The 27126-nt window shown below is 40.6% G+C and overlaps 1 protein-coding gene across 2 annotated transcripts; it reads right to left on the reverse strand.

Annotated features, from left to right (window-relative positions):
• Positions 1–689: 689 nt before the first annotated feature.
• On the reverse strand, positions 690–13817 carry pitx1 (paired-like homeodomain 1). 2 transcript variants are annotated; one of them, XM_067608617.1, is made up of 5 exons: positions 13670–13687; positions 12477–12531; positions 7042–7191; positions 5617–5819; positions 690–2017 (listed from the first exon to the last, which is right to left on the reverse strand). In XM_067608617.1, the coding sequence occupies exons 1-5, from the start codon at positions 13670–13672 to the stop codon at positions 1469–1471; spliced, it is 960 nt and encodes a 319-aa protein (XP_067464718.1). In that variant the 5' UTR covers positions 13673–13687; the 3' UTR covers positions 690–1468. The 2 variants fall into 2 exon arrangements, with proteins under 2 accessions (XP_067464718.1, XP_067464717.1); XM_067608616.1 differs by lacking the exon at positions 7042–7191 and having other exon boundaries at positions 13670–13817.
• Between the last annotated feature and the right edge of the window lie 13309 nt (positions 13818–27126).

Genomic DNA, 27126 nt, shown 5'->3' on the forward strand with positions numbered 1-27126 from the left:
ATCTAGTGTAAAATATGCAGGTTGGATATAATCATCTGAGGTTGAAACACTCCAAACCACCTACAGGATGTTCTTTAAAAGGGAAGTCGGCCCTGCGAAATAGTTGCCAAACCTCAACCTGAGTCAAACCAAATTTAATCTTGTGTTATCATAGTGTGATTAGAGAAAAGATCAAGTCAAAATAATATAAATATTTCGATACTGTGTAGCATAAAATAAAACATTTCAAGAGCGCGTTTAGGACTCTTCGTATCAAACCTCACCAAATAATAGTAGCCTACAATAGTCCATAATAAGGGTTTAGACAATGATCCTATTAAATCCGATTAATTTAGACAATATTAAGGTCTAGAAGTTTGAAAGATGCGTATAAACTTCAGTGGATTTATTTCCATCCACAAAGAAAGTGTAATTTGATGTGCAATAAATAAATAAATACACAATAATGCAAAAATAAGCTTCAAAATGAACAAAAGAAAAAAATGAAATATCGTGCGTAAAACCCAGATAACTACCGGCTAGTCCTTTTAATCCTTAAAAATCTTCATATTTCTGAGATAATCCTTTTAAACTGTGTGGATCAATAGGCTGCGGATTTTTAGCCAAGTTATTTATTTTGCTTCTCTTAGGGGGGGAAAAACTGGACCACTGCGGCTTGTCTCCTCTAAAACATACTTGAAATAAACCTCTCTTTTCCTGGAGTTTATTCAAACAAACATGTTACCATAAACACATGAGGACTTTGAATCACCTTTTTTTTTTGTATACAGTTTAGGCTAATGAACTCACTTCTGTAAAGTCTTACATTATCGTACAAAACACGTTGCACTCAAGTTAAACATGCGTGGTTTTCTAGATTTCAGCAAACAAAATGGGAAGAAAAAAAAACATTTGAAAGTAACGGGCCGGTGGCACCCTGCATAGACGGTAAATAGAAAGCACACAGAAGCAGTATAAAATATGTACAATAAATGCTATATTTCTTCTTTTTTTTTTCATTGAGTCTGGATTCATGATATGCTCACACAGTTTATTTTTTTTTCTTGCAAATCCTTGTTTTGGTCAAGACCTCCCCCCCCCCTCTCCCTCCCCCTTCTTCCCCAAGCCAGTCTTCAAAAGCAAGCAAGCACAAAAAAAAAAAAAAAAAAAAAAAAAAAAAAAATCCCATCGTCTGTTTCATATGTTAGGCCTGTATATATTTACATTTATGTATGTACAATGCAGCAATGTAACACGTCTTCATCATAAAAAAAAAAAAATCCGAAAAACCTGGACATTTCAATTGCTGTGCAAGTTCAATGGTAAACACATAACCCGCATAATCCATTTTTTTTGAAAAATGATTGCAACTAATCCAGTTTAGTTGTCTTTGATTTTTTTTTTCATCCGCAGGTAGCCTATAAGCTCTTACACCGTGTCCGTTCATCACATATATATTTATTTATATTTAGGCCCCGTTTTTGGCCCGTCAGCTGTTGTACTGACAGGCGTTCAGGCTCGATCCGGGGCTCTGCAGGCCGCTGTATCCAAAGGTTGGATGCTGTTTGGATTTGAGTCTGAGGGTGGCCAGGCTGGAGTTGCAAGTGTCCCGGTAAACGCTGTACGGAGAGCCGGGAGGCCCGTACGGACACGCGGATGACGACATGGCAGAGTTGATGCCGGACGTGCCGATCCCGTTCAGGTTGCTGATGTTATTCAGACCCGGGGTAGGCATGCCCGGCACGGCGGAGTGGCCCATCCCGGAGGCCATGGTCATGGAGGAGATGGAGTTTGGCGCCGAGAACATGGACTGCGAGGTGAGGGGGCTCATGGAGTTGAAGAAGGTGAAGTTCTTTGTGGTCAGCGGCGCCGGAGTCAGGCCCTTGTTTGTCCAGTTGTTGTAGGTGTAAGCCGGGTACATGTCGTCGTAGGGCTGCATCAGGCCGCTGAACTGCGGCAGGTAGCTGTTCTTGCACAGGTCCATCTGCTGGTTCCGCTCCCGCTTCCTCCACTTGGCCCGGCGGTTTTTGAACCACACCTGGAGCAGACACACAAGGTTAATATACATGTGGACGTGAACAGACAGCTGCGGAGCAGAGTCACCAAGAGGCCCCCCGAAACAGTCAAAAATGTGAATTTTCTTTCCACCTCCACCGTGTCTTATAACCCCAAAATCTACAAACATCACAAGTGTGGCACTAACTCGAAGCCTGTAGTATCTTAAAGACATATAATATTGTAATATCACGTTATAAAATCCGACTTTTCATTAGAACTGACGCTGCAGTGGCTTTTCCTTAAATATCATAAATTGTAGATCATGTAATATTAATAATTAAATAATATTTCTGTGAGCATTTACTTGACCGGGGGGGTCAAACCCTTGTTGGATCCCCATAAGTGCTGCTGCCTGTAGGGTGTGTTTGTGTTCAGGCCACACTGTAACCAATACAAAATAATGTGTGTGTGCTTTTTTAAAACTCTAAATTAATGATCTTTGATTGTCTCTCTAAACTTGTGCAACAACATTTCTTTTAAAACGATCTTTGATTTTAGAGGCACATTGAAAAGCCCGCAGCGAAACTCACAATCTGAAGCTGCATGCCCTCCCAAAAATTGATTGACAGCTCCTTGATATAAGTGCATCTGTTTAATATTCTCAGATGTCTCGAGATTTGACTCGGAGAGCTCCGTTTACAACAGTTTGTAAACACAAAATAATAATAATAATAAAAAAGGGCCCGGACTGTATTTCTGCAATTTTCAGTTGTGGTCATTTGAGAAACACACAAAGGCTTATTTGCCTCATTGTAAAACCTTTTTTAGTTAGGCTCTATAAATATAACAGTTATTTATTTATGATCACAAAAATCAGTTTGGGCCTTTAAAAATAGAGACAAAAATAACTCAGTGTTCAGTTTTTCTCAGTCTTGACTGGAGATTAGTATGAGAGCTGTTTAATGAAATAATGATGAAAACATATTAAGGATGGACGGTGCTTCTGTGTTGCATTTAAAACTAAAAATCGAAATCAATGCATTGAAACACTCGACTAAAACCCTCACAATCAATCCGGATTTCAGCAGCGGAGCCTTAATTTAAATGAGTCCAGTCTTCAAAATCCTTCAGTAAAATCAAAGTGTATTTGAAAACAAAGACTTCACTATTTAAAGTGAAACAGTAGCTACAATTAGCCCAAGGAGTAGCTGTCAGTTCCAAACTGCTGCTTTTTGTTTGTGTTGTTTATGGTAGATTATTTATTAAAGCCTTTTTCTATTTTTTAAGCCACATTTATATTCAGTTGTGCTTAGTTATTTGCGCACGAGGTGTTAAATGTGCTCTGGATAGAAAAAAATAATTAAATGATCAACAAAAGTCCTGGGCGTTTTTTTAAATAAAACATTTCACGGTAATAATATTTGAATGTTTAATATTTTTTACTGAAAACCTTGTAAAGAAAATATGTTTTAACCCTTGTTATGACAGTAATTTTTATTGCACCATATCTAGCAATGCAATGAGACTTATTTCTGCGTTGCATGCCGGTAAAATGAAGGCCTCAGTGTATATATCAGTATGTAGGTCAGACTCCCCAAAATAAAACCAACATGTTTACAACATGAATCACGCGCGCACAGGCGGGTGACTGTAAATGAATCAGAAACGGGCCTCTGGATATCTTCACGCCTTATCGAAACCTGACAAAATATCCGTTAGACGGCACTCTGGGAGTCATTTTTAATTCATAGTAGAAACAGTTTACAAGTGGTATCATCACAGCAGGCCCACGGCGGCTATTTATAGTCCCGCGAGGAACAGGGTGCTGCGGACAAATTGTCCACAAAAGACTTGAGCGATGTGACAGGAGAGCTGCGCAGGAAATACGCAGCCTGCGTCTCACGGCACTGCCTCGACTCGTGTGAGAGGCTTCAGCCAAAAACTAAATTAAATAAAATACTTTGGGTTTTAATGCCATGTTAACAGGCAAAAAACGAATTAAACGAATAGTTGGCAACGTTCAAAATAGTTAATCCCACTACATATCTGTTTCTCTTGATTAAATGGCATTAATAGGTCAAGTCAAAACACTTAAATGACAAAATATATTTCACTAAAAGCTTAAATATGAGTCTGAAATATTCAGCCCGCGCTGTCACTCAGTCTACGGTTTTTACAATGTTTTCTTTTTATTCCGCCCAAATAAAAGGCAGCGCTGTTTGTATAATTCACCACTTCTTGGCTTCAGAAATGAAAAATCCAGCACTCTGAACTACTTCTGAGACTTTTTTTTTTTCACTTCCCTGCACTTCAATTTTAACATTTTTTATGCAATTTGAGACGGTGGATTTTGCAAGGACAGGCCGCCAGGCGCCAGTTGCTGTAAATGAAAACCAGCAGCTATTGTTCGTGTTTAACGCACGTTTCTTACGTCAAGTTTTTTTTTTCTCGTCCAGAAAACGGCAACCTGCGTGAGTACCTGTATAAAAACGGGGTACACCGAGGAGTCCAAAATTTCTTCAGCCACTTAAACTAAAAAGCAACGTAATGTTTCAGTTATTTTCTGTTTTAAATGGACCATGAAGTTAAAATAATTCAAATCTGCTAAAGTTGGTTAAATAAGATATTATTCAAATGTGACCCCCCCCCCCACCCCTCCTCAAGTTGGTAAATTTATCGTCGTCCTGCTGAATAAATATAATCACATGCTATTTTTTTTGCACAGCTCCAGGTAGATTTGGCTGCATGAACAGTCTCCTCTACGGGAAGCGAGAGGGGTCCAGACTGGTGATGATGTCATCAAAACACAAACGCTCCATTAGCAGTGCGGATACACCCTTAAAATGGATGTTTCCAACACATCCAAATAGTTTAAGACATCTTGCATTTTCTGCAAAATTTTCAACATGAAATGCATGTTTTTGTTTTTAAAGATGCAGTTTTAGTCCCGCTTGTGTCAGAAATGCGCGCGGTGTTGGGAATTACATGTGTAACTTCATATAAGTTAACACTGCTTTTCTGAAAATCTCCCAGTTTTTGTCAACAGATTTTCTTTAGGGCATCTCTGAATTATGTCACAGATTAAATGTAAAATCAACGCAGTAATTTACATGAAACAGGCTGGATTTTCACTCACTCTTCATTCAGTAGGAGCACAGGATCAAGTGACGACACTGTATCGACAGTACAGACCCCAATGCCTCTCATAAGAGTGGACGTTGTTATCGGCTTCCCCTGATATAAAACATAAATGCAGGGAGAGCGAGTCTGTCTGTGTCGACTTCCTCAGTGGAGATTTTTGAGCTCGGTTTAGGTAAATCAATGGTCATTTTAGCAGCAAATGTTAGTGGGAACGCTTATCATACGACTTTCATTCCAATCCATTAATTTAAAGTTTTAGTTTTGCTGTAATTTGCTGTTTGTTGTAACGGTAGTTTTCTTAAAATCGTTTATTTCGGTGTGTTTGGCTCAGCATTTCATTATTTATTTGTTCCATGTGTCTTGAGTTATTTCATTTATTTATATAATTGAGAATTCTCCTGTCCGAAAGAATCACCCGAGAACGCTTTAATTTATTTGTCAATTCTTCTTTACGCACGCATTACGCAAACTTTAAAACACCGCCTGCTGGCTTCTTACCCGGACTCTGGCCTCGGTCAGGTTGGTCCACACGGCGATCTCCTCCCTGGTGCTCATGTCCGGGTAGCGGTTCCTCTGGAAAGTGGCCTCCAGCTCCTGCAGCTGCTGGCTGGTGAAGTGAGTCCGCTGCCGCCGCTGCTTCTTCTTCTTGGGATCGTCCGCGTTCCCGTCATCGCTCCTGTGTTCAGCGCTCCTCTCCTTTTCTGTGGATTGTAAATTGGGGTGGAAATACAATATGATGCAGCTGTAAGGTAGTTGGAATAGCATGCAAACAGAGGATATTTTTTTTTTTGCATTTAAGATGTTAGTATTTGCACCTAAACATTTCAGAGTGGAATTAAATGCAGCAACGTGCAGGATAATTAAAGCTCAGGGTCAAATAAAAGGCCTGACAGAATGCAATACGGAAAGCCAAAACTATATATAAATTATTCATAAAGTCCTTCAAAATAAGTCACAGAAGAGCAATGACCGACTAAATCCAAATATTTACAAATATGTCTGGGAGTTTTGTATCGATTCTTTCAAACACATACTTAATTCTGCCTCGGTTTACACTGATAGATCAATATTACTGTTCTTTACGACAAGGTCTTCCCTTATCTCCCAACGGCTATCTTGTATTCGTGTCCTAACAAGATTGCCTCGTCAATCTGAAGGGTCAACACGTGCAAAGGTTAATCACAAAGTCAGAATACTCTCTTGAATGTTCACCAAAAATAAAAAAAGCAACTTGAAGCCAAAACATCATTTATAATTTAAGCCCTATATAAATAATTTCCACTCAGGAAAGGAGGAATTAATAACATTCACCCCTATGAACTATTTCTTCCTCATGTGGCCTTTGACAACTGAGACAGAAAACAAAATCTGTTTTTTTTTTCTGAAAAATGTGGCAAAGCTGAAGAACAAAAAGCTTCTTTAAGAATTGTTAATTCAGACCTTCTGGCTTTCAGTTTAGCTTGGTGGATAGGCCCAATATTTATAGTTTGTTTTAATGCATTTACTGACAGCAGGCCAGACTGTTCTGCACATTTTTCCCTGACAGACCTCGAGATCCTGCCAAGTGTTTGGTTCAAGCCAGCGCAACAAACAGACAATGGGGGTGTAACAAAACTGAACTATTACTTATTCTGTTGTATTTGTGCGCATTAAACTGTAGAGAAACAGATCAAGTTATTTAAAATGTGTTTTGATGTCATTTATCCATGTGGATGTTACGTCCTAACATAAGGAAACAACTCGCCATTACAGTAAGAATACGCAACACTGGAACTACATGTTTACTATAATATTCAGTCTCCCTTTTCCGTAGCTTTAAGCTGTGACAGCTCACCGTAAACTTGCTTAGGCAGACGTTCAATAAACTGTTATTGCACTTAGAAGAAGGAATCGAGTTGCTAAAAGCACTCTGTGACTGTGTACCTGCCAACTCTGTGTCTGAAGACTCGCTGCTTGAGTTCTCTAAAGTTTCCCGACTGCTGTTTGAAGTTCTGGGTAAATGAAACGCGGGCGCCACGTCGCGGGGCGGCGGTGCTCTCACTGCCTCAGCGATTCTGTCCAAATTCATCCCACCTTGAAGAGAAGGATGCGTACAAAGAGGAAACGGGGGTGAATCCTGGGCTGCACAAAGCTTTCCTCAACAGCTACTCTACAAAAAATCCACCCGCTGCCAGACACACACGGCGACATGAGAGAATTAAGCATGCAGGGAGAATTTCCACGAGAGTTTTGTCCTTCCACGAAAGAAAGAAAGAGAGAAGAAAAAAAAAATCACACAGCCAGCCCCCCTTTTCCCTCCACTGCAGCAGTGACGGCCCAGCGCGCACTCCTACTATCCGCTGCAGAGAAAAGCTTCTGCCCGCTGTGACCGAGAGGAAGCTCCGTCTCTCCAACCCACACATGAGACCCACCCATCTGCTGCGTTTAACCTCCCCAAAACGAGCGAGTCCCACCCACTGCCCGCTGCAAGAAAACATATCCACCCAGACAAGATATTTAGTCTGACGTCAAGCTAAAACAAATGGAAAACGTGCGATTAATTAATTGGACGTTTTGTTTTTTTGACGCATGCAAATGTCTTTAATCAAGTTTGGATGGAAGGAGAAAAAAAAAAAAAAATCAAAAGCGACCCATCTAAGCAAAACAGACTATTCCTACCAAGTGAATTTATACCCTGCTGGTAGGTTTGTTACCTGAACATAGGCTCAGTATTAGACTGGATGTCTGGTTATGTTTTGCAGCGTTCACTTGCTTTTCTCCAGCGGGTTTATCTATCGGGGGCGCGCAGGGCAACGCTTTGCTCTCTCGGAGTAAAATGGGCCTTTTATTCGTGCAGGCATGTTTGAAATGTGCCCGGTGTAACGCAGCTGGGTGCGCTTATACACACACTCCCACACGATGTAGACTATATCTCGGATATGTACTGAGCTGAATAAACATTTGCTATCCACGCGGGCCTGCCCAGTTACTGTTTCCTTAGAATGAAAAGTGCACGATGACGTGAAGATTATTGTGTGTTTAAATGAGACACTGTAAACTGACAAGAGTCGCTGTATCAGCTCCTTGGTACGCTTTTCTTTTTCTCTGACAAATAAACAATCAGGACTAATAAAAGCCAGACAGATCAGAGCTCCCTCTCTCTCTCTCTCTCTCTCTCTCTCTTTCTCTCTCTCTCTCATTGCTTAACACACGCTGTGTTTTGTACCTGCGCTGCGTGTTTTCTGTAGCAGTTCCAGCACCAGGCTGCTTTCTACCAAATAAGTCAGTGAATAATAATCTGTTGACAGCAGCAGATCTGTCTGCGCTGCACAGCCGCCGGTTTGTAATCAAACATAAATAGAAACTTAGTTGAAACTCCAACAACATGCTCTCAGTGTCCCAAAATCCCACTCTGACTGCACTGTTGGATCCCAAACTTTCAAGCACAAATCCCATTATGACTGACTGGTCCGCTGATATGATGTGATTACAGATAACCTAAAATGCAGTCATTAGCTACTGATGTGATGACGACATATAAAGAGCCTTTAGTCTGTTTTATTGGCACTGACGTTAAGGTTTACGTGTTATATCCCTGTGGAGACTGACAGTATTCAGGCCATTTGGAATCCAAACCAATTCAATCCTGTGGTATATTTTAGATAAAGCTGAGAAAGAACTAACTGTGAAAAATGCAAATGAGTTGTTAATTCCAGGCTGTCTTCTAGTTGGATTATAATCTGTCATCCCTGACAGCCGTGCACAGTGTTTGCATTGCCTCACAGCACAGTTCAAGTGAACTGTAACCCTCTGAACACTAGTGAGCCGGTGTGCAGAACTAAAGAGCTTCGTCCAGATGTTGACTTGCTGATCTATGTGCTGCGCTGGAGTGATATATGCATTCATATTTTGTAGTAATGCCGAAGCTGCAGAAGTAGAAATTGGACATTTTTAACAAAACTTTCTTTGTTTAAAAAAAAACGCGACTGCTCACAGACGTCATAATGGCGCCAGGTGAGGCCTTATCGGAGGCCATTTCTTTATCCAAGGAAGTCAGAGATGGTATTTAATTTTATTTTGAGCAGTCATTTGTTTCTTATCCAATATGCCCACATATAGGCCCTATTTTCACACGTGTAACAATGTATGCGCAAGATCAGTAGATCTCCTTTTACTAGCCTGTTTTAAGCCTTTAGTCTTAAAATCTTATTTTTTCTAAAATGAAACACACACAGTGAGAAACCATTACTAGTTTTCCCAGTTTTCCCAATTTATTTCACTTTTTCTTGAATTCAGCTCTTCCTTTTTTATTTAAGAAAATACAGCCCATTGTACTGTGTCTCTGCGCAATTAGGCTATGAGTAGACTGAAAACACAAATAACGTCACTTTACAAGTTTCCTTTTCGTGGGTGACTACTGGCTGCGTGGTGATTGGCTTGCTGTGTCCCGGCCTGTAGCCTACATGTGTCAGGTAAATGTGCACCGGCTCAGGCCTTAACAGACTGACTCGGACTGTCCCCGGCGCCAGTCTCGAGCGTTTTCGGCCATTGTGTGACGGTGACTTTTGACATGAGATCCCCGTCCGACCGGAAAACTCCCCCGAAGGCCCTTTCAGACGACAATTGTGCAAGCTCTCAACAATCACTTGCCTTTTTCCATCCATATTTGTCTGTACAGAGCTTGTTTTAAAGAGAGAAGAGCTCATATAAAGGCCTGTATTATATTTCTACACGTTACAGGGCCGCTATATGCGTTCATTTTAATAAAAAGATCTGTATATGTAGAAATTGTTATCAACCAATCCACATGTTTTGGTTTTTAAAGCAGAATTATCCCTTTTTTTAAGACTACCCACCTCAAACATGCGTCATGGTGGCCTGCTGTGTACAGTCAGTCCTGGAACAAGTTCGACCCTCACACATAGCTACCACAGCGTCCATGGGCAGGACTCTACTATCCCCCATCTGCCTACTGACTTTCTGAGCTGTAGCCAATTGCGTAAAATGGTTTTGATGAGATATTTGGGGCAGAAAACACGGGAGTAACCAGTAGAGCGCGCGCAGCACTGTGTAGGAGAAGTGATGATGCATTTTTTAATAAGCGACCTCGAGGACCTGGTCATCCCATCGTGTCAGCAGGTGCTGTTTACTATGCAGGTCTGAGGGCTGAATGGACTGAAAGTCGGAACTGGTGCGTGTTAGTTAGTGGGGGTTAATGGGTGCATTGCGTGCGGTATTGCGTAAGTGCGCATGACGCTGGGTGGGCTAATACACGGTGATTTAGGGGCAGTAGTACAGTTGTAGCTTATTCTTTAAAAAAAGTCAATCTATAATACATTTAAGAAAGATACAATATCGTAAATTATCAGCAAAACGGCTGTTTTATAAAACCCAATAGGTTTATTACAGGGAAACTACGGCTTAAAAATACTATAGTTGAAAAGTTTCCCCTATTATAGGAATATCACAGCAGCACTACAGTAAAATACAATCAGATCGCAATAAACCCAATGACCCTTTAAGTCTCCACGGGAATAAAGGCAAGGATTTACAGCACATGGAGATTTTCCATGGAGGAGGTGATAGTTCCTGTGATTCTACCTTCCTCTGTCCCCCAGCAGATATTACAGGCTGATAGATGGAGGTAATCTAAATACCCAACCTCCTCAGCCTGCATCCCTGCCTGCGTCCCGCTCCTCCTCTACTCTGGAGGGCACTTGCGTGTGATGGATGAGTGAAAAAGCCTTTCCATCCGGCAGGACAGGTTAAAGGCCAGTGGCAATGCAAACACTCATATTTTCCTCCAAGAAGTGAAAATAAACTCGGCGAACGCCGTTAATCACACACCAAACACACACAAAAATATACGCCTGGCGTATTTTTTTTCCCTCTCTTTGCTGTAAGGCAACCAAGCAAAGTAAAGTAAAGCTAACCACGGGGCCAAAAACAAAGCATATCGAAAATTAAAGCTGGCGAGCAGATTCAAGGGAAGGGCAGCAGTGGAGATGTAACTGGACACGGTGGGTAACTGGAGAAGGACAGAGCTGATTATTGCCTTGGTGATGGTTTCTCTGCTTGGTCCAAGGCCTGTTTGACCTGGAGCCTGACAACCAACAAACAACCTGACAGGTGTAAATAAAACAACACCTCAAATGGTCATCACAGTGAAAACACCCATAAGAAAAATATATTAAAATGCCAGAAAATGTGTGTTTTTTTTCATGTCCTTTAAATCACTCTCCTTGTAAGGCAGTTCTGCATGCTTACACTGTCTATTTACTCAACCCAGCTGCTGTTTGCTGTGGTTTTTATATTAAAAATACGGTTTATAACTTGAGTTGAGGTGGAATTAGTTCTCATTATGTGAAAATATAAATTTGTAACACATGAAAACAGAGGTTTGACTTCCAAAAAACCAGATAAAATGTATCTTTTGCAACATAGACTACAGTGTAACTTTAATAAAAGGCAAAATACTAACATCAACTATTAATATTAATTTCCTTCAGCCAGTTTGTCTTTATAATAATTGTGTGTCCACTTTGTGTCTTGCTGTTTTAATTTAGCACCCAAGCTTTTAGGTTGAGGCTATTTTATTAGTAGTATAAATGATTATTTCCTGAAAGAAAATTAGGTTTAAATAGATTGTACACAACCAGTTTCCTCTTCGCGTGTCTGGCATTTAAATGTCTAAAAACCCCAGATATTTTCCAAGGTTTTTACAGTCTCCATTTTACGCACGGCTCTTTCTTTTGGTCTGTGATTAAACCCAGGCTTAGAGAAAAACCTCTTTTTTTTATTTCTGATCTAAAACTTCATTGGATGCTATAAGAAAAATATTTTGCTTTGGGAAACTATTTTCCTCCTGAATAGAGCTTTTTGATGCTTGCAGTCCATCTGGTTTGAAATTTTACCCTCTTTTTTTTCCCCCTTTTGCTTTTCAAAGGCAAAACAACTCACCAGGAAGTCATCTAATAAGAAACCAGACACAGAAAATAGATTGCTGTGTGTAAAAACTGAACTGTAGGATACGCTGTTGAAAATGTTGTAGGCTTGTCTCAGTGTGCTTTCATTTGATTTCCGCGCGCTCCCCCAGTTGCATCTCAGCATGTCTTGAATGCCGCGCGCATTAATTCGCTGCATATCACTCATATCGTATCTAAAAGCCAGATGGTTGTGAACACGCACAGCCCTGTGTGCTGTAAGAATCATCAACAACGAGCTCAGACTGTACTGCAAACCAAGACTACAGCATCCTTTTACTTTACATGATGATTTTTTAGTTTTTTCAATGGACAGTAAACACAGTCAAACAATTAAAAACTCTACTTCTCTCAGAAGCAATTGAATTATTAAACCGAGCAGGGAACAAGTCATACCTGGATCCCCGCAAGAAATCACATTCTTGGACAGATTCAGTTCCATTCCAGTTGCCTGAAAACACAGAACAAGAGGTTTGCATGAGGAGAAAATTTCCTGCATATCAAAGACTTTAAAACAATCAAATACATGTCTTTTCCTCTCTTTAATTAAATAAGTGTGTTCGTGTTATAATCTAATATTTTTTTGCTGCTGCAAGTTAGTTCAAAACGTTTTGTTTAAGTCGTGCAATAATAATAAACTACTGCAATACAACACAGGAAACTTTATATTCATGTTGGACTATTTTCTGGGTCCATGTCTGAATTCTCAAACACCAATAAAAAAAATATTATTATAAAATTAGGCAAATTCTAAGGCAATGCAGCCAACATAAAATAATAATAGAAATAACATTATTAAGCAGCAATATTAAATCAAACAGCAAAATGTCCTCACACATATAAAACTGTTGTTCATTCTGCTTTAATATATTTAATATAAACACAGATCTTCATGCTTTGGTCCTTCAGTGCAGTGACATCCCTAACACAACATGGTAAAAAAAAAAAAGTTTACCCATGCCATGATACTACACACACACACACTCACACACACACACACACACACACACACACACAGCCAGCTCTTATCAGGAATCCCTTTACTGCTTTTATGTCCACAGTAAATCTTTACTCATCTCTCTTCTGTCCCTTAGAGGTCACACGCTCCAATGCGCGCACCCGCCTACACTTATTTTCATTTGGTTCATTTAAGGCGTGAGTCAGGGATTAATACAGATTTTGTCTGGAGCACACTGGTGCACAGTAGGCTAAATGCTGACAGTGATGCTCAGACAGTCGGAGTATCGCTGACTCTTTTCTAGCTGCTGGCTGAATAAAATGTTTACAGGCGCTGCTGCTGTTTGATACCAGAAATAGGGTAGTTGCAGTTGCTGTGCGTAAAGCTCCTCGCACTCTCCGGCCTCTCTACGGTCAATTGCCTCTCTGACCCCAGCAACCTGACAACAAGCACTGCTTAGCGGAGTTACCACTTGTCAACATTTAGTTTTCTCCATCGTGTTCAACCCCGACTCATGTCTGACTCGTACTGAAGCGTAAAACTACCAAGAGCGAGATGCCTACTAACTTTCTGACCGACCCCCAAAGCCAAAATTCAATGACCTGACAGACACGGTGCGTGTTCTACTCACCATTTGGTTCCCAGCAGAGGCAGACGACAGAAAAAAAAGGAATAAAGCCTCAGAGTTTCCCCATGCAGGTGTTCAGTAAATCCACTTTAGCGTCGGCTGCGCGTAAACGCTGCGTCCGCGATAATCAGCGCTTTGGTTGCGTGTCCGCGGCGCTGCCTTGGTTTTCTTCGCCAGCGCTCTGCAGCACGCCTCGTGGTGACGTCATGAGACCGCAACCCCCCCACCTCCCCCGCCGCCTCCCACCTCCCCCGTCGTCCTCATCTTCATCCTCCTGTACCTTCATTCTCCTTCTCCTCCTTATCTCAGCTTCTTCACCTTTATCAGTTTATCCTCATCTTCATCTGATTCAAGTCGTTATACTCACCATCATCATCTTCATCCCTATCCTCATCCTCACTTCCTAATCTTCGTCTTCATCTTAAATTTAATCCTCATCCTGATTTTTTAATTTCTTCTTCTTCATCTTCTTCTTCTTCTTCTTCTCATTATTATCATTATCATTATCATCAATAATAATAATAAATACTGTGACATGCCGATTTGATTTAAATATTTTATACATTTTTTTAAAAATGTATAAAATATAGTGTCCTCTGTATTGTTTGTGTGTTAGCGCTGTGACAGTTGCTTAGAAGAAAAACTGTTCCGGCGGGAAAAGATTATGCTTAAGAGTATTTTTATGATGCGCATTAATTGAGCATCACGTGCAATCCACATTTTAAAGGGCGTTTCTGTGAAGTCACACACTGTAGGAAGGCTTCAGGTTGAATTATCGGACGGGAATAAAACTATTGGACTACTGAAAGTTCAACATTAGGCCTATAGTAGTCTCACTCAAACAGACTCGGCAGATGTTTTAATTTTTACTGTGCTTGAACTATTTATTTATTTTACAAAGATCAAAAACAGACAGCGATTTAAACTTAATAGATCACACGAGCTACCATTTACTGTTGTATTTTTATTGTTACTTTTCTTGTCAAACACGAAAAATCACAATATTCTACTCAGATGGCAGCAATTCATTTCTATAATTACAGCAGGACTCCTTTACGTTGTGTTTGCGAGCACTAATAATGTTTGTCTTCTCAGTAATTAATGGATTCGGTCAACAATAAGCCGTCTGATAATTATGGCCTGAAGCGTTTGTTAAAAGATGGTTATTTAAACAATTAGTTGTTCATATCCTAATATTTACACGCAGGTTTAAGCGCCGTTTTGTTCTGTTGTTGGTTTTACATTAATCAAAACATTTTAATTCCATATTTTAATATCTGCTCCGTGACTTTAATGCTGGATTAAAAAAAAAATTATTCATTTCAAAAGTTTTTGCAATAGAGTTTTTGCATCCTTTTGTTGACATAAAATAACTGTGATAAAGAAAGGATCATGCTCAGATGGAAACATTCGTGTGTCTGTGAGCTGCAGCGGCGGAGAGTAACAAGACAAAACACAATGAAAACGACGAAAACACTCACATGTCCTTTGGCTAAAGCAAATAAACTGATGATTGAGGTATTAAGCTCGCCGCATAGTTGTATTAATAGACAAAAGGCCTGAAAAGGCAAAGTAACGTAGTAGGCCACAAGTAGCCGAGACACAGATTAAAGCAGATTTAGACTGTAAGCCGCGGACTGAATAGCCTACTTTTAATAAATCCATGAACGTGACATTGAAATAAATACAATAAAATATACAAAAATCATTTAATTTAATTTACAGTATCTGAGAGACGTTACTAATGATTTAGACTTTTTTTTTTTTATTCGTGTTCTTATCAGCATCCTTGTTGATCTCATAGTTGAGACACAAACACACGTTCAGGTTGGATTTAAACGTCCAGAGTCAAGATCTGCTGCTCACGCACAGCCAGTCCCACCATCTGAACCACCGCTGCGTCTGTGTGGCAAAGAATATTTTCAGCCCCACATACTTGGTTTACAAGCTCCTTCTTTTGGCCTGAGACATGGGAGAAAGTGTGAAATTTGTCCCACCCTTACACTTTCCTTTTTAACTCGGCCAAGAGCTGCGCACGAAGCAAAGCCCGGCTCTGAGAGAGGGATCCTGGAGGGATTAAAGGGGAGCTGCGGGCCTCCCTACGGGACACGGACAGGCCTCCTTCCCAGTGGTGCCTCTCCTAGACACCAAAGGCTCTCTCACCTCTCCTCACGTCAGCTGATTTTTCTTTTTTCCTTTTCTCAGGAGCACACCAGGTTACTCCTCCATCAAAATGGACGAGTCAATATTTGTCCTGCACCTACAGGTGAGATGCAGTGATGTAATGCTCAGGCCTGAATCTGTGCAGACAGTTTGGGCTCAGGAGCAGATTTTGCTTGATTTTCATGTCAAATAAAGTCAAAATTGAGATTATTTGTGTTAGAAAATGATAACAATGAGCTTAAAACCTCTTGTCCAACTGAAATTTAACATTAACAGTTGAATTTGACCAAATTATGTCAAGCATATCATGCCTCAAACATGATTTGTCTCCCATCCCGCTTCCATGTGACAACACTGACCCCTGCTCCTTAGCATGCAACTGTATCCAGAAAATAGTAATAATAGGCAGTATCAGCCTGTGTAATTGTCTACCTGTGAGGCCTGCATTGCTAAATAATGAGTCTTTCATTCACTCACACACACACACACACACACACACACACACACAAAGTCTCTGTAATTAGGCAGTAGGCAGGCAGGCAGGCAGGTAGGAGAATGCTGTGATTACTCAACGAGTGACTCGAGGAGTTAAGTAGTACCCTGAAGGTGAGGCTGTGGCCTCATCTCTCCTGTGTAAATAGGTGGAGGGATTATTTAGCCCGTTTGGAGTGTGTGTGAAGGGGGAGGAGGTGTGTGTGTCTGTGGCCAGGGCCTGTCTGATGGTCACCTCCGCAGCGTAAATAGTTATTCCTAAATAACAGAAGGGCTGATGCACACTGGAAAAGTGGAAAACAAGCTCACACCCCGTTGTTACCAGCGGGTTTGAGTTGGAAGGAGGTTGGACGTGTAAGTGTGCGTTCATGATATATTTTAACAACACACAGAAGCATCACACACACACATGCCGAGTCATGTGTGTTTTTCCTGAATCAGTTTCACAGCGGTATTGGGTGTTTTTGTTAATCTGGACAAAACGCACGGCTCTTTTTTTTTTCCTGTTCTTTCTCTTCACTGTGGCCCTTCAACCAGCGAGCTCCCCCATCCAGGACAATCATAATAAAGCAGAGCCGGTGGCATTAGTATGTAAGGCCTGTTTCCGCTGAGCGAGGAGCAGAGAAGTGCTTTTGAAACCGTGTGTCATCCAGACTCTGTAGAATCAATCAGGGGGGTTTTGTGAGCTTGACGCTGGGCAGCTCGACAGGATGGAAAGCCTTTTGTAACGTTGCAGCCGTTTTTCTAACTCGCAGCAGAGCCGGAGAGTCCGCCTGCATGTCAACAAGCCAAACACCCCACCAGCCAGCCTGCCCAGACGCTCAGACAGATACACAACAGTCTGTTAGACAGACAGCCAGCAAATCATGCAGGGATATTTACTGCATAAAGTTTCCACTACTATGGATATCTATCCCCTTTGAAACATGTGAGTGGATGAGGATGAAGTCACCCTCTCATCACTGGGGTTATTATGAAGAATGGATGCTTCCCAGTCGCCTTTTTTTTTTTTTTTCTTCTTTAAAGCAGTCCCCCTTGAAGTGTGTTGAAAACACAGATGTCACAGTTTCCAATCGGCAGTGAAATTAGTGATGTTTTGATTACGTAGGGTTCAGAGATTACCAACATAAACAGGTCTGGTGCATAGATCATCATTTCAAGAGGAGGCATCATCCCTTTTTTCCACTTTATCCAAACTCAGCAGGTCTCTTTGGCTTAGCGCTGATGAGAATCGGACGTCCAGCTTCCAGTTTTCATCTGAGCATAAACCTAATGCTGGCTAAGTGATATTTCCTTTTGGTAGAACATTTAAATGGTCGACCACCAAAACCTGCTGTTGAGCAACCTTCAGTCAGCACCACATTTTGACAGAGCTTGTCTAAAACAACATCTCCATCATTTTCTTTGGCTTAACAAGTAAAAACAGGCAATAATAAATATATCTTCTTCCATTCCAGATTTCAACAAGAAATCTTTCCTGAATGATGATCTAATCTCTACGCCTGCTGACAGAGGTTGAACACTTCTGGACTTTTAACAATTTTAAAATGACCCACAAATGTAAGCATCACTTAAAAAAAAAAAGACACTCACTCCTCCATTATTGACTGCTAGTGTAAAATGTAGCACATACTGGAGTTGACACTTGTCATCTGAAGACATATGATCTTAAAATAATTAGTTCTTTGGAGATAAAGTCATGTTTTTTCCCTCTCCGTTCATTTCTTCAACACTGCAGACCCATTTGTGGCTCAATATTTGGAATTCTAACAGATGACCTAAAATTCCCAAAGACACCAAACATGTGGCAAGAACCAAAGCTACACCAGACTATTCTGTACGTTGGCAGCTCGAAATAGCAGCAACAGGTAACTGTTTGAAAACAGTGTGACCCAGAAATCCTAAAAATCCTTGAAAGAGTCATCGTTTAACTGCACACACAGCGCTCTCGTGTTCATCAATCTGACGAGTCAGGGATCCGTTTAGATCAAAGAGATTAGATGTGACATTGCAGAGACGAGCACTTTCAAGTGTCAGTTTTCCAGTTCCTGTGACTTGATTGTCTTCAAGTGATCAAACCTGACACCAGAATCCCATTTGGGCAGATTCATTGAACCTGTCAAGAGTGGGGTTTCAATTTTTGACAGAGACTATGTGTGTGTTTTTGTATTAAAATCTTTCCTACAGTAGCTGTAAATCACCAAATGCTCCACCTCCTTTGTTGTACAGCATGCAAATCTTAAATATCAAAATGAGTCTGAGTTGTCTGCCCCCTTTTGTCACGTTTTGTTTATCAAGCCAACTGAAAGCTGAGAAAGACACAACAGCAGCAGCGAGGATGCAGAATACAAATGGGTCCTTCAGGATTCAGTCCCAGGCCAGCAGGCGTTCATGTCCAGAGGCAAAGGTCTTAAAAAATAAACCATCACTATGCTCTGCACACTAAGATTTTAAGCCGTGGATATTTATTCCACAATGAGGGTTCCATATCTGTTTATCCCTTCAATCCACCTGCATCTATAAATGATAAAAACTAATCCAGAGGAACAGATCTGTTTTGTATTCAGAAACACCTTGAGCTACATGGAGTGCATGGTGCTATAATATCTGTGTTGTCCCAAATGGGATTAAAGTACTGATTTCACTCACTGAGGGAGTCTGTATTGGACATGATATGTGTCTGGTTGGTGCTGTGTATCCCATACAACCTCATTGATAATCACCTAAAACAAATAGTTTTGTCTTTCCAATATCAGTTGCATGAAAATGAGTCTTTTTAAAGAAGAGGGAAAAAATCTTTTTTTTTTTTTTTTTTTTTTTTTGTTCTTCAGTTTTGATTGATTGTTTTATTTATCGTCTCTCTCCAACATCTGGATTCTGGCCTTTTGAGCGGCACACAGCACTGAACAAGCTTGGCTGTGGCTCGGCGAGCTTGGAGATTTATGGCGGAGGCTTATAGCACTCTGCTGTGTTTGGGATAGCGTTGCCCTGCGCCGTCCCACTAAGATCACTATACTCTCCCCCCCCTCCTTCCCCGCTTTCAATCCAGCCTCTGGCTCATCGAGGGAAACTGTCTGCCCCCTTCTTCCCCTCTCTGTCTGCTTCTGTCACCAGCGAGGGACAATAAAAACCACAAGGTCATGTGGCTGCTCTGATTACAGGATGATTTTGACTGTTCAGTTTGTAGCGAAGAGGCTCAACTGGGCTGCGTGCTTCTTCACATGATCTTTATGCAATAAAAAACAGTAAAATAGATGGATTTCTTCACAAACTCTGAAACATACTACAAAAAAATCATTCCAAAATTAGAGAAACCATGATTTTCATGATTTTATTGTTGAATAAATTGAACCTTGATGTTATTCTGAGACTATCCTCACAAAAAGGACAGCATTGGTCTTTTGGTAAAACACATATATGATTTAACATGGTCAAAGTACCAGAACATGAGGTGAACGTATGTAAAAATGATCCCTGCAAGTCACAAACCAGTGCTTCAGCCTGCTCTGAACGCTTCGTTGGTAATGTTACCTCTACTTCCTCTACGTGATGACGTCAGATTGTTCACACATGCCCAGAAATGGACATCAGTTCTGCAGCCTATGTTGCTAAGGTTGTTCCAAAGGTTGTTTTATTGTCCACTCACATATTTACATAAGATAAAGGAGTTTTTGAACTATAAATCATGCAAAGATATTCCAGTAAAGCCCCAGATTGTAGACCTAGAAATGTGCATGATACGCTCCCTTTAAATTACTCATTTTCACCTTTACCTGATCCTGCTGCTGCACAAATGACTGTCTATCAAGAGCAAAGGCAGAAGTAGCCTGATGTTGTTATAATGGCCACAAAACATCTTAAGGTCACATTACACTTCCAACTTTGACCAAGCGGATGTGCTTGGTCAGCCAATATTAACGCTGCTGCACTGTTTGGAAACAGAAAAGTTATTATTCAAGTGTGCTTCATCATCATTTTTAGTACATTATCACACTACCAAACTACAAACTGTAGTATTGCTCTCACACACTGTTAACAGTTTGAGATCACTCTGATCAATATTTGGTTATTATCCACATCAGAAAAGTGACATCATGTCCTTTTTTGGGGCAGAGTGAAAGGAAATTTCATTGAACGGCAATGTAATGTGACCATACTTTGAAGCAAAAAAAGTGAAAACCTGACTTAATCTCTGCTGCAACACAATGTGACATCATCTGGCAAGTTGCTGTGCTGGCCAATCAAATATGTGCAAAATGTGCAAGTATGAGCATATTTCTGGTAGAGTTGTAATGTCAACATCGTATCTGTATTGTATACCTCACGATTGTTGCCACAAAACATAAAACCATTGTCACCATGATAAGTTTTAAAATCTGGTCTCAAACGTTTTGGCATCTGATAAGCCTTCAAATTTATCTGTCATTCCAACTGGACTTCTTGGATTGTATTTCATGTCTCACAGGTACCTGAAACAAGACCACACCACACCACACCAACGCAGCACCTTGAACATTTTGGTCTGTTTTTGGTTTAAATGCTCACTTTGGTAGGAGGTTGGGGTGGATGTTTGCATCAGTGATTTGTGTGACTTGACACTGCAGGCTGCAGTTCTTATCCCATTTCCTCAACAGTCAGTGTTAGTTTCTATTAATCATGACCCCAATCTTTTCTCAACCTTCATCGAGTCGTTCTTCTAACCCTGACCATAATCAGTCCCCTACCTTAACCAAACCTTAACCATAGAGGTGGAAGATCAGAAAAATGCTCACATTAACCATTTTTGTAATGTCATCCTGCCAAAGGGGGCACCAGATCAGAAAACATTTAATCAGAAGGGAAGGGAAGAATCCTGGAAGGCAATGACAAACATCCTATTTGTGACTTTGGTTGGAGGACTTGGTGATAATTCATTTTGAAAAGACTCTGCTGGATGCAGAGTTTTTCATATTGGACAGACTTTTACCTCATATTCATATTCCATTACGATTGAGTTTCAAAATATAATGGACATCTGATGAGACAAGGATTTTTTCAAGAAAAAAGCTCAAATTAATATTTATTTAAGCTTATTTCAGTAAAATTGAGTTATGTTTATATTGGTACTGGAGGTCATAGTGATTTCTTGAACATCACTACCAGTGAGGATCTTTTACTTGCTCTCTGGCTGAAGTCTTTGTTTCTCTGTCCTGTGACAATTGTTGCTGCTTCACTTCCTCATTTTTGGACTAAGAGAAGGGGAACAAATCCAATTTTCCATCATATGAGGTGCATTACTTCCCCTCTCTTCTTTCTCTCTCAACTCAACCTAACTAGGACTGCCCAGAGTATCTGTAAAAATCCTTTTGGCCCTTTCAAAGGGTTCCCATCAGAGATCTGTTTAAATATAATGAAACTGTACTTGAGGAGTGATTCCTAGATAAGTTGTTTTTGGCATAAGGGCCAATAGCCTGAAGCTTACTCAGCACATAGCTTGATAATTGGATTTTTTGGCGTCTGGCCCACCAACCCTAATGTTAGATTCACAGTCCTTGGATTATGTTAGAAATCTGTATGGCATCAAAATGTTCATAGTGTGTGGATGTTCTCTGTAGGATGTTGTATATCCCTGCAGATTCTCAGCACCTCAGTGTAACTGGGCATGTGAAGGTAACAAAACTAGGGGCATGAGAACTGCCAAAGGTTATGAAGAGGAAGGCGTCTCCAGCCCCTGTACTGGGCCTGATATGTGTCTATATAAACCTACTGACAGCAGTCTGGAAAAACAACCTGGCAGAGAGAGAGAATGGAAAGTAGAGTGGAAAGTAAACAAGGAAGAGAGAGGGAGAGAGAGAGAGTCCAATCCGACCCACCCAGGTTTCGACCTATAGCTTTCTTTGTATTCCTCTGACACAAAGATTTATTATGCAAACATTACCGTTCCCAAAAATACATATTGAAACAATTTTTGGACAAACACAGGAGACAAAGTGAGCGTCCTGCGCTGTCACGGGAGTTTGGAGCTCAGGGCGGGCCGGCGAGGCGGTGAGGAGAGCAGCAAGTGCATTAGTAGTCTCGCTTCAGGAGCCCTGAAAAGGTAAGCAGGCCGGGGCAGCGATGTGAGCCGTCACACAAGAGCGAAGGACTGTCAAAAGAGAAACAAAAAGGAGGGGGAAATGATTAAGAAGCTGCCATGGCCTCCCCGCCTGTCGGTGTACCTGCCTGCTCAGTGGAACCAGGCCGAGCAAAGGAACCAGGAGAGTGTAAACAGTTATAAACACACTCCCATGTACATGCGCACAGACTCACACACACACATACTCACACACTCATACAGCTGTATGTCCTCAGAGCACATGCACTCACAAACTTCAGTTTTGAGGTCATTCACTGATGAAACTTTGTAAGGACTAATGAGTACCTTTTCTACAGGTGCCTGTGGTTACCTGTGACACCCCATGCTTCCTCCATTGGTCATATCGTAAAGTAAGAGTGAAATTCCTTCAGATATTGTTGCAAAATAGGTAATATTTGAAGCTAGTTAGTTTGCTAACTACATTAACAGAAGTTGAAAAGCAAACTGGCACACAACTGAAAACAAAGCCCATGTAAGAACATAGGTACTCAACTCTGTCAAGGTTGATGGCAAACCATTCCATACATTGTCATTTTTTATTTGCCAGAGAAGAATTGTGTAAGACAATAAGCTACAAAGATAGCTTCCGCCATTTTGCGCTCCTCAGTGGAGCGCAAAACCAACCAAGATGTGAATTTATCCATCTAGTATCTATTTTCTGCTGCTGGAGGAGAACAGGAGGAAATGGAGCATAGCACAATGAAAGTTCCACAGAGAGATGTATAGCAGTAATGATAATAATTGTAGCAGTGGGGGTTGAGCAGGATCACGGGGGCTGCAGGCGGCCTGCAATCACAGATCCAGATTCTACAGCTCCGGAGGCAGAAATACTTGCAAGATGAGGAAGCACAAAACTACGGGAGAGAGAAGATGCTGAGTTGGTAACATGCATTAATGGGACATGAATGCATATAGATGAAGACACAGAGGAGGATATAGGAGCTCAGTGCATCATGGGAAGTCCCCCGGCAGTCTAGGCCTATAGCAGCATAACTAGGGGATGGTCCAGGGCAAGTCTGGGCTGGCCCTAACTATAAGCTTTATCAAAAAGGAAAGTTTTAAGCCTACTCTTAAACGTAGAGAGGGTGTCTGCCTCCTGGACCCAAACTGGAAGATGGTTCCACAAGAGAGGAGCGTGATAGTTGAAGGCTCTGCCTCCCATTCTACTTTTAAAGACTGTAAGAACCACCAGTAAGCCTCTATTCTGGGAGTGCAGTGTTGTAGGGGCGTAATAGGGTACTCCAAGCTCTTTAAGATATGATGCCTGATCATTAAGGGCTTTGTAGGTGAGGAGAAGGTTTTTAAATTCTATTCTGGATTTTATAGGGAGGCAGTGCGGAGAAAATAATATGGGAGAAATATGATCTCTTTTTCTAGTTCTTGTCAGTACACATGCAACATCATTTTGGATCAGCTGGAGAGTCTTTAGAGACTTGTTGGGGCAGCCTGATAATAAGGACTTGCAATAATCCAGCCTAGAAGTAACAAATGCGTGAACTAGATTTTCTGCATCTTTTTGAGACAGGATGTGCCTGATCTTTGTAATGTTACGTAGGTGAAAAAAGGCAGCCCTTGAAATGTATCCTGATCACCAATAACTCTCAGATACCTTTGCTGGAGCTGGAGGGCAGGGTAATGCCATCCAGAGTAGCTGTATCATTATATAGTGTGTTTCTAAGGTGTTTAGGGCCAATCACAATAACTTATATTTTGTCTGAGTTTTGTAGCAGAAAGTTGTAGGTCATCCAGGTTTTTATATCCTCAAGGCATGCTTGGAGTTTAGTTAACTGATTGGTTTCATCAGGCTTCATTGATACACATATATAATTGGGTATCATCTGCATAGCAATGAAAGTTTGAAGGGTGTTTCCTAATAATATTACCTAAGGAAGCATATACTGTATAAGATAAATAGTATTGGTCCAAACACAGAACCTTGTGGAACTTGTGTCTAACTTTTGCGTGCATGGATGATTCATCGTTAACGTGAACAAACTGAACTGAAATAGATCGTATAAATTTAAACCATTTAAACCAACTTAATGTAGTTCCTTTAATGCCAATTAAACGTCCCAGTTTCTGTAATAAGATGTGATAGTCAATGGCGTCAAATTCAGCAAGATCTAAAGATCTAACAAGACAAGTATAGAGAGAAGTCCTTTGTCCGATGCAATTAGGAGGTCATTTGTAACTTTCACCATTGCTGCCTCTGTGCTATGATGCACTCTAAATCCTGACTGAAAATCCTCCAATAAGCTATTGTTATGTAGAAAGTCACACAACTGATTGCCGACCGTTTCTGCAAGGATCTTGGAGAGAATGGGAAGGTTAGATATACAGTAGGTCTACAGTTGGCTAAAACACCTGGATAGGCTTTTTAAGAAGAGGTTTAATTACAGCTACTTTAAAGGACTGTGGTACATAGCCTGTTAACAAAGACAGATTGATCATATCGAGTAAAGTATGTGCTAACTAAGGGTAAAACCTCTTTAAGTAGCCTAGTTGGGATGGGGTCTCAGAGACAGGTTGTTAGTTTAAAGAAATCATTGAAGTTAGTTCAGGAAGGTCAATTAGGGAAAGACAGTCTAAATATCAGGTTTTACAGCTGTTTATAAGGTTCCATTCAGGTCATTTTGACCAGAGGGAACTTTTTTTTCTTCAGTAATGTGTTTTTTTTTTTTTATCTATATGGTTACAACCATGTGACTATACTGTATATCATGTTTTGTATTTGGCCACAGCACTTTGGAAAATGCAAATGCATTTTTGGGAAACGTTTCTTTCTTGTCGAGGGTCAGACAAGATAATTCATGTCATATCTGTCATGGTTAGCTTAGGTTAGCACAAACACTGGAAACTGGGAGAAACAGCTAGCCTGGCTCTGCCCAAAGATAAGTTCACTAATAAACATATTATATCTTGTTTGTTCACCTGTACAAAACTGAGAGTGTAAAAATGTCGATTTATGGTTTTATGAGGGTTTATGTGCTGGAACTATTTCTTGTCCGGGTGCAGTGACTTCCTGGAGTCTTGCTGTCACAGTGAATAAACATATTTCCTAACATATCTATTTCTTTACCTGGGGTGACATTGATAGAGGCCTTACAATTCTGATTAATAGACAAAATGTTTGTACTTAAAAGGCAAATCTGCCTCTTGTTATATTTCCCACTTTTTGCAGGTTTTCGGCATTATTTCTTTGGTTATGATGGAAATAACTGCAGCAACACTGTCAAGTTGAATTAATGGACTTTTATTTAGTTCAGCAGCTTATGTCAGTGAGGACTTTCAACTGCAAATGACTACCCTTGTGCTGGTAAAATGGGTCTGCAACTCATGAAAAATGTCAAATGTGAGTCTCAGATCCAAAACTGGATTCATATGGCGCATTGACTTACACCTCAGCTTTCGGAGAGCTGACAACACGCCCTGAATTGACCACAGCATTGCTTTATAAAACCACCTGTGGATTTCATTTCTTTCTCAGAGGTTGATACATCTAAATAGCGTCCTGCATGGAGGTGACATGTTCTTGGCAACTCTTGAATTTCTCTGTGGCAAGTAAGCGTCATATATTGATCAAGAGAAACCACCGAGGTTGAATGAGCCTCCTCTTCGTATTTGTTCTGGAACCTCAGCTATGTTTGTACATCAACAAAAGGTCAACCACATATTTCATTTCTCACAAAGCACTGTGCTCCCTCTTCACTTCATCTGGGAAGCTGTTGGACCTGAGAAAGTCATGGACTGAGTGCATTCAAACACATATTTACATGCACACACACATGCTCCACCTCAAGATCACATCCTCCCCTAAAAAAAAAGTGATGTATGTGTTTTTCAGAAAGGACACATAGGTGAAATTCAACATGCCTCCTCTCTTGTCTCTTTTTCTCAGAGTGAAAGGTATTCAGGAGGGAGAGGACAACGTCGCCCCGCCGGACAATTTACTGCCCTTCTCTGGGAATTCCACATGATCCAGGTATGGGAATGGAGAGTGGGAAAAGCCAGAGCAGTGAACTCACCCTGGCAGTTTTATCTCGATTGTCAGATAAAACAGTATCTGCTGCTCTGAAGCTGTACATGAGAGTCTTTAGCAAGAAGCACTTTAGCTCCTTCTCACGTTCTGGTTTCTGATAAAAATCGCACAAACACTGTGTCATTAGCAAGGCCAATAAAAGTGCGCAGAGGCCTGGAGCTTCATCTGAAGACTTCTCTTTAAAGCAGCAACATACTTGAGGAGAAATAAAAACTTTTCTTTCAAGTTCATCAATCAAAAATCCTTCTAATACAGAGACTCTACTCAGTAAAAGGGATATCAGTTTGGCTGCTCTGTTTTAAAAAAAAAAGCAAGATGAAGTGTTTTGAATATCTGCACTGCATCCTTATGTAAGAGTAAGGATAAAACTGTCCATTCATGAAGATTTAGGACTGTAATGATAAAAACTATGATTTAAAATAATAGGTTATAAAAAGGTTTGATCTATGAGAGTGTTTGCGCCAGATGCTTATTTTTCAGCGATTGTTTTCACGCATTGCACTCTGTAGATGGTTATTGAAACTTAAGAAATATGGCAATTTTAGTATTGGGATCATATTTTTCAATGCAAATGTTTTAAAAAATATGATCTGGATTAAGATTTGCTCTTAAGCACAAATGTTGTTCATGACTAGCTTCTATAAATTTTAG

This window comes from Thunnus thynnus, chromosome 13 (genome assembly GCF_963924715.1).
Source record: "Thunnus thynnus chromosome 13, fThuThy2.1, whole genome shotgun sequence".
Lineage (NCBI taxonomy): Eukaryota > Metazoa > Chordata > Actinopteri > Scombriformes > Scombridae > Thunnus > Thunnus thynnus.

Bases quoted from the DNA above. Each gene is read 5' to 3' on its own strand.
- pitx1 (XM_067608617.1), bottom strand. The intron at 7,192-12,476 runs GTATGACTTGTT...CTTCTCTTCAAG, and splicing joins GATTTCTTGCGGGGATCCAG to GTGGGATGAATTTGGACAGA. The intron at 5,820-7,041 runs GTACACAGTCAC...TACAATCCACAG, and splicing joins TTCAGACACAGAGTTGGCAG to AAAAGGAGAGGAGCGCTGAA.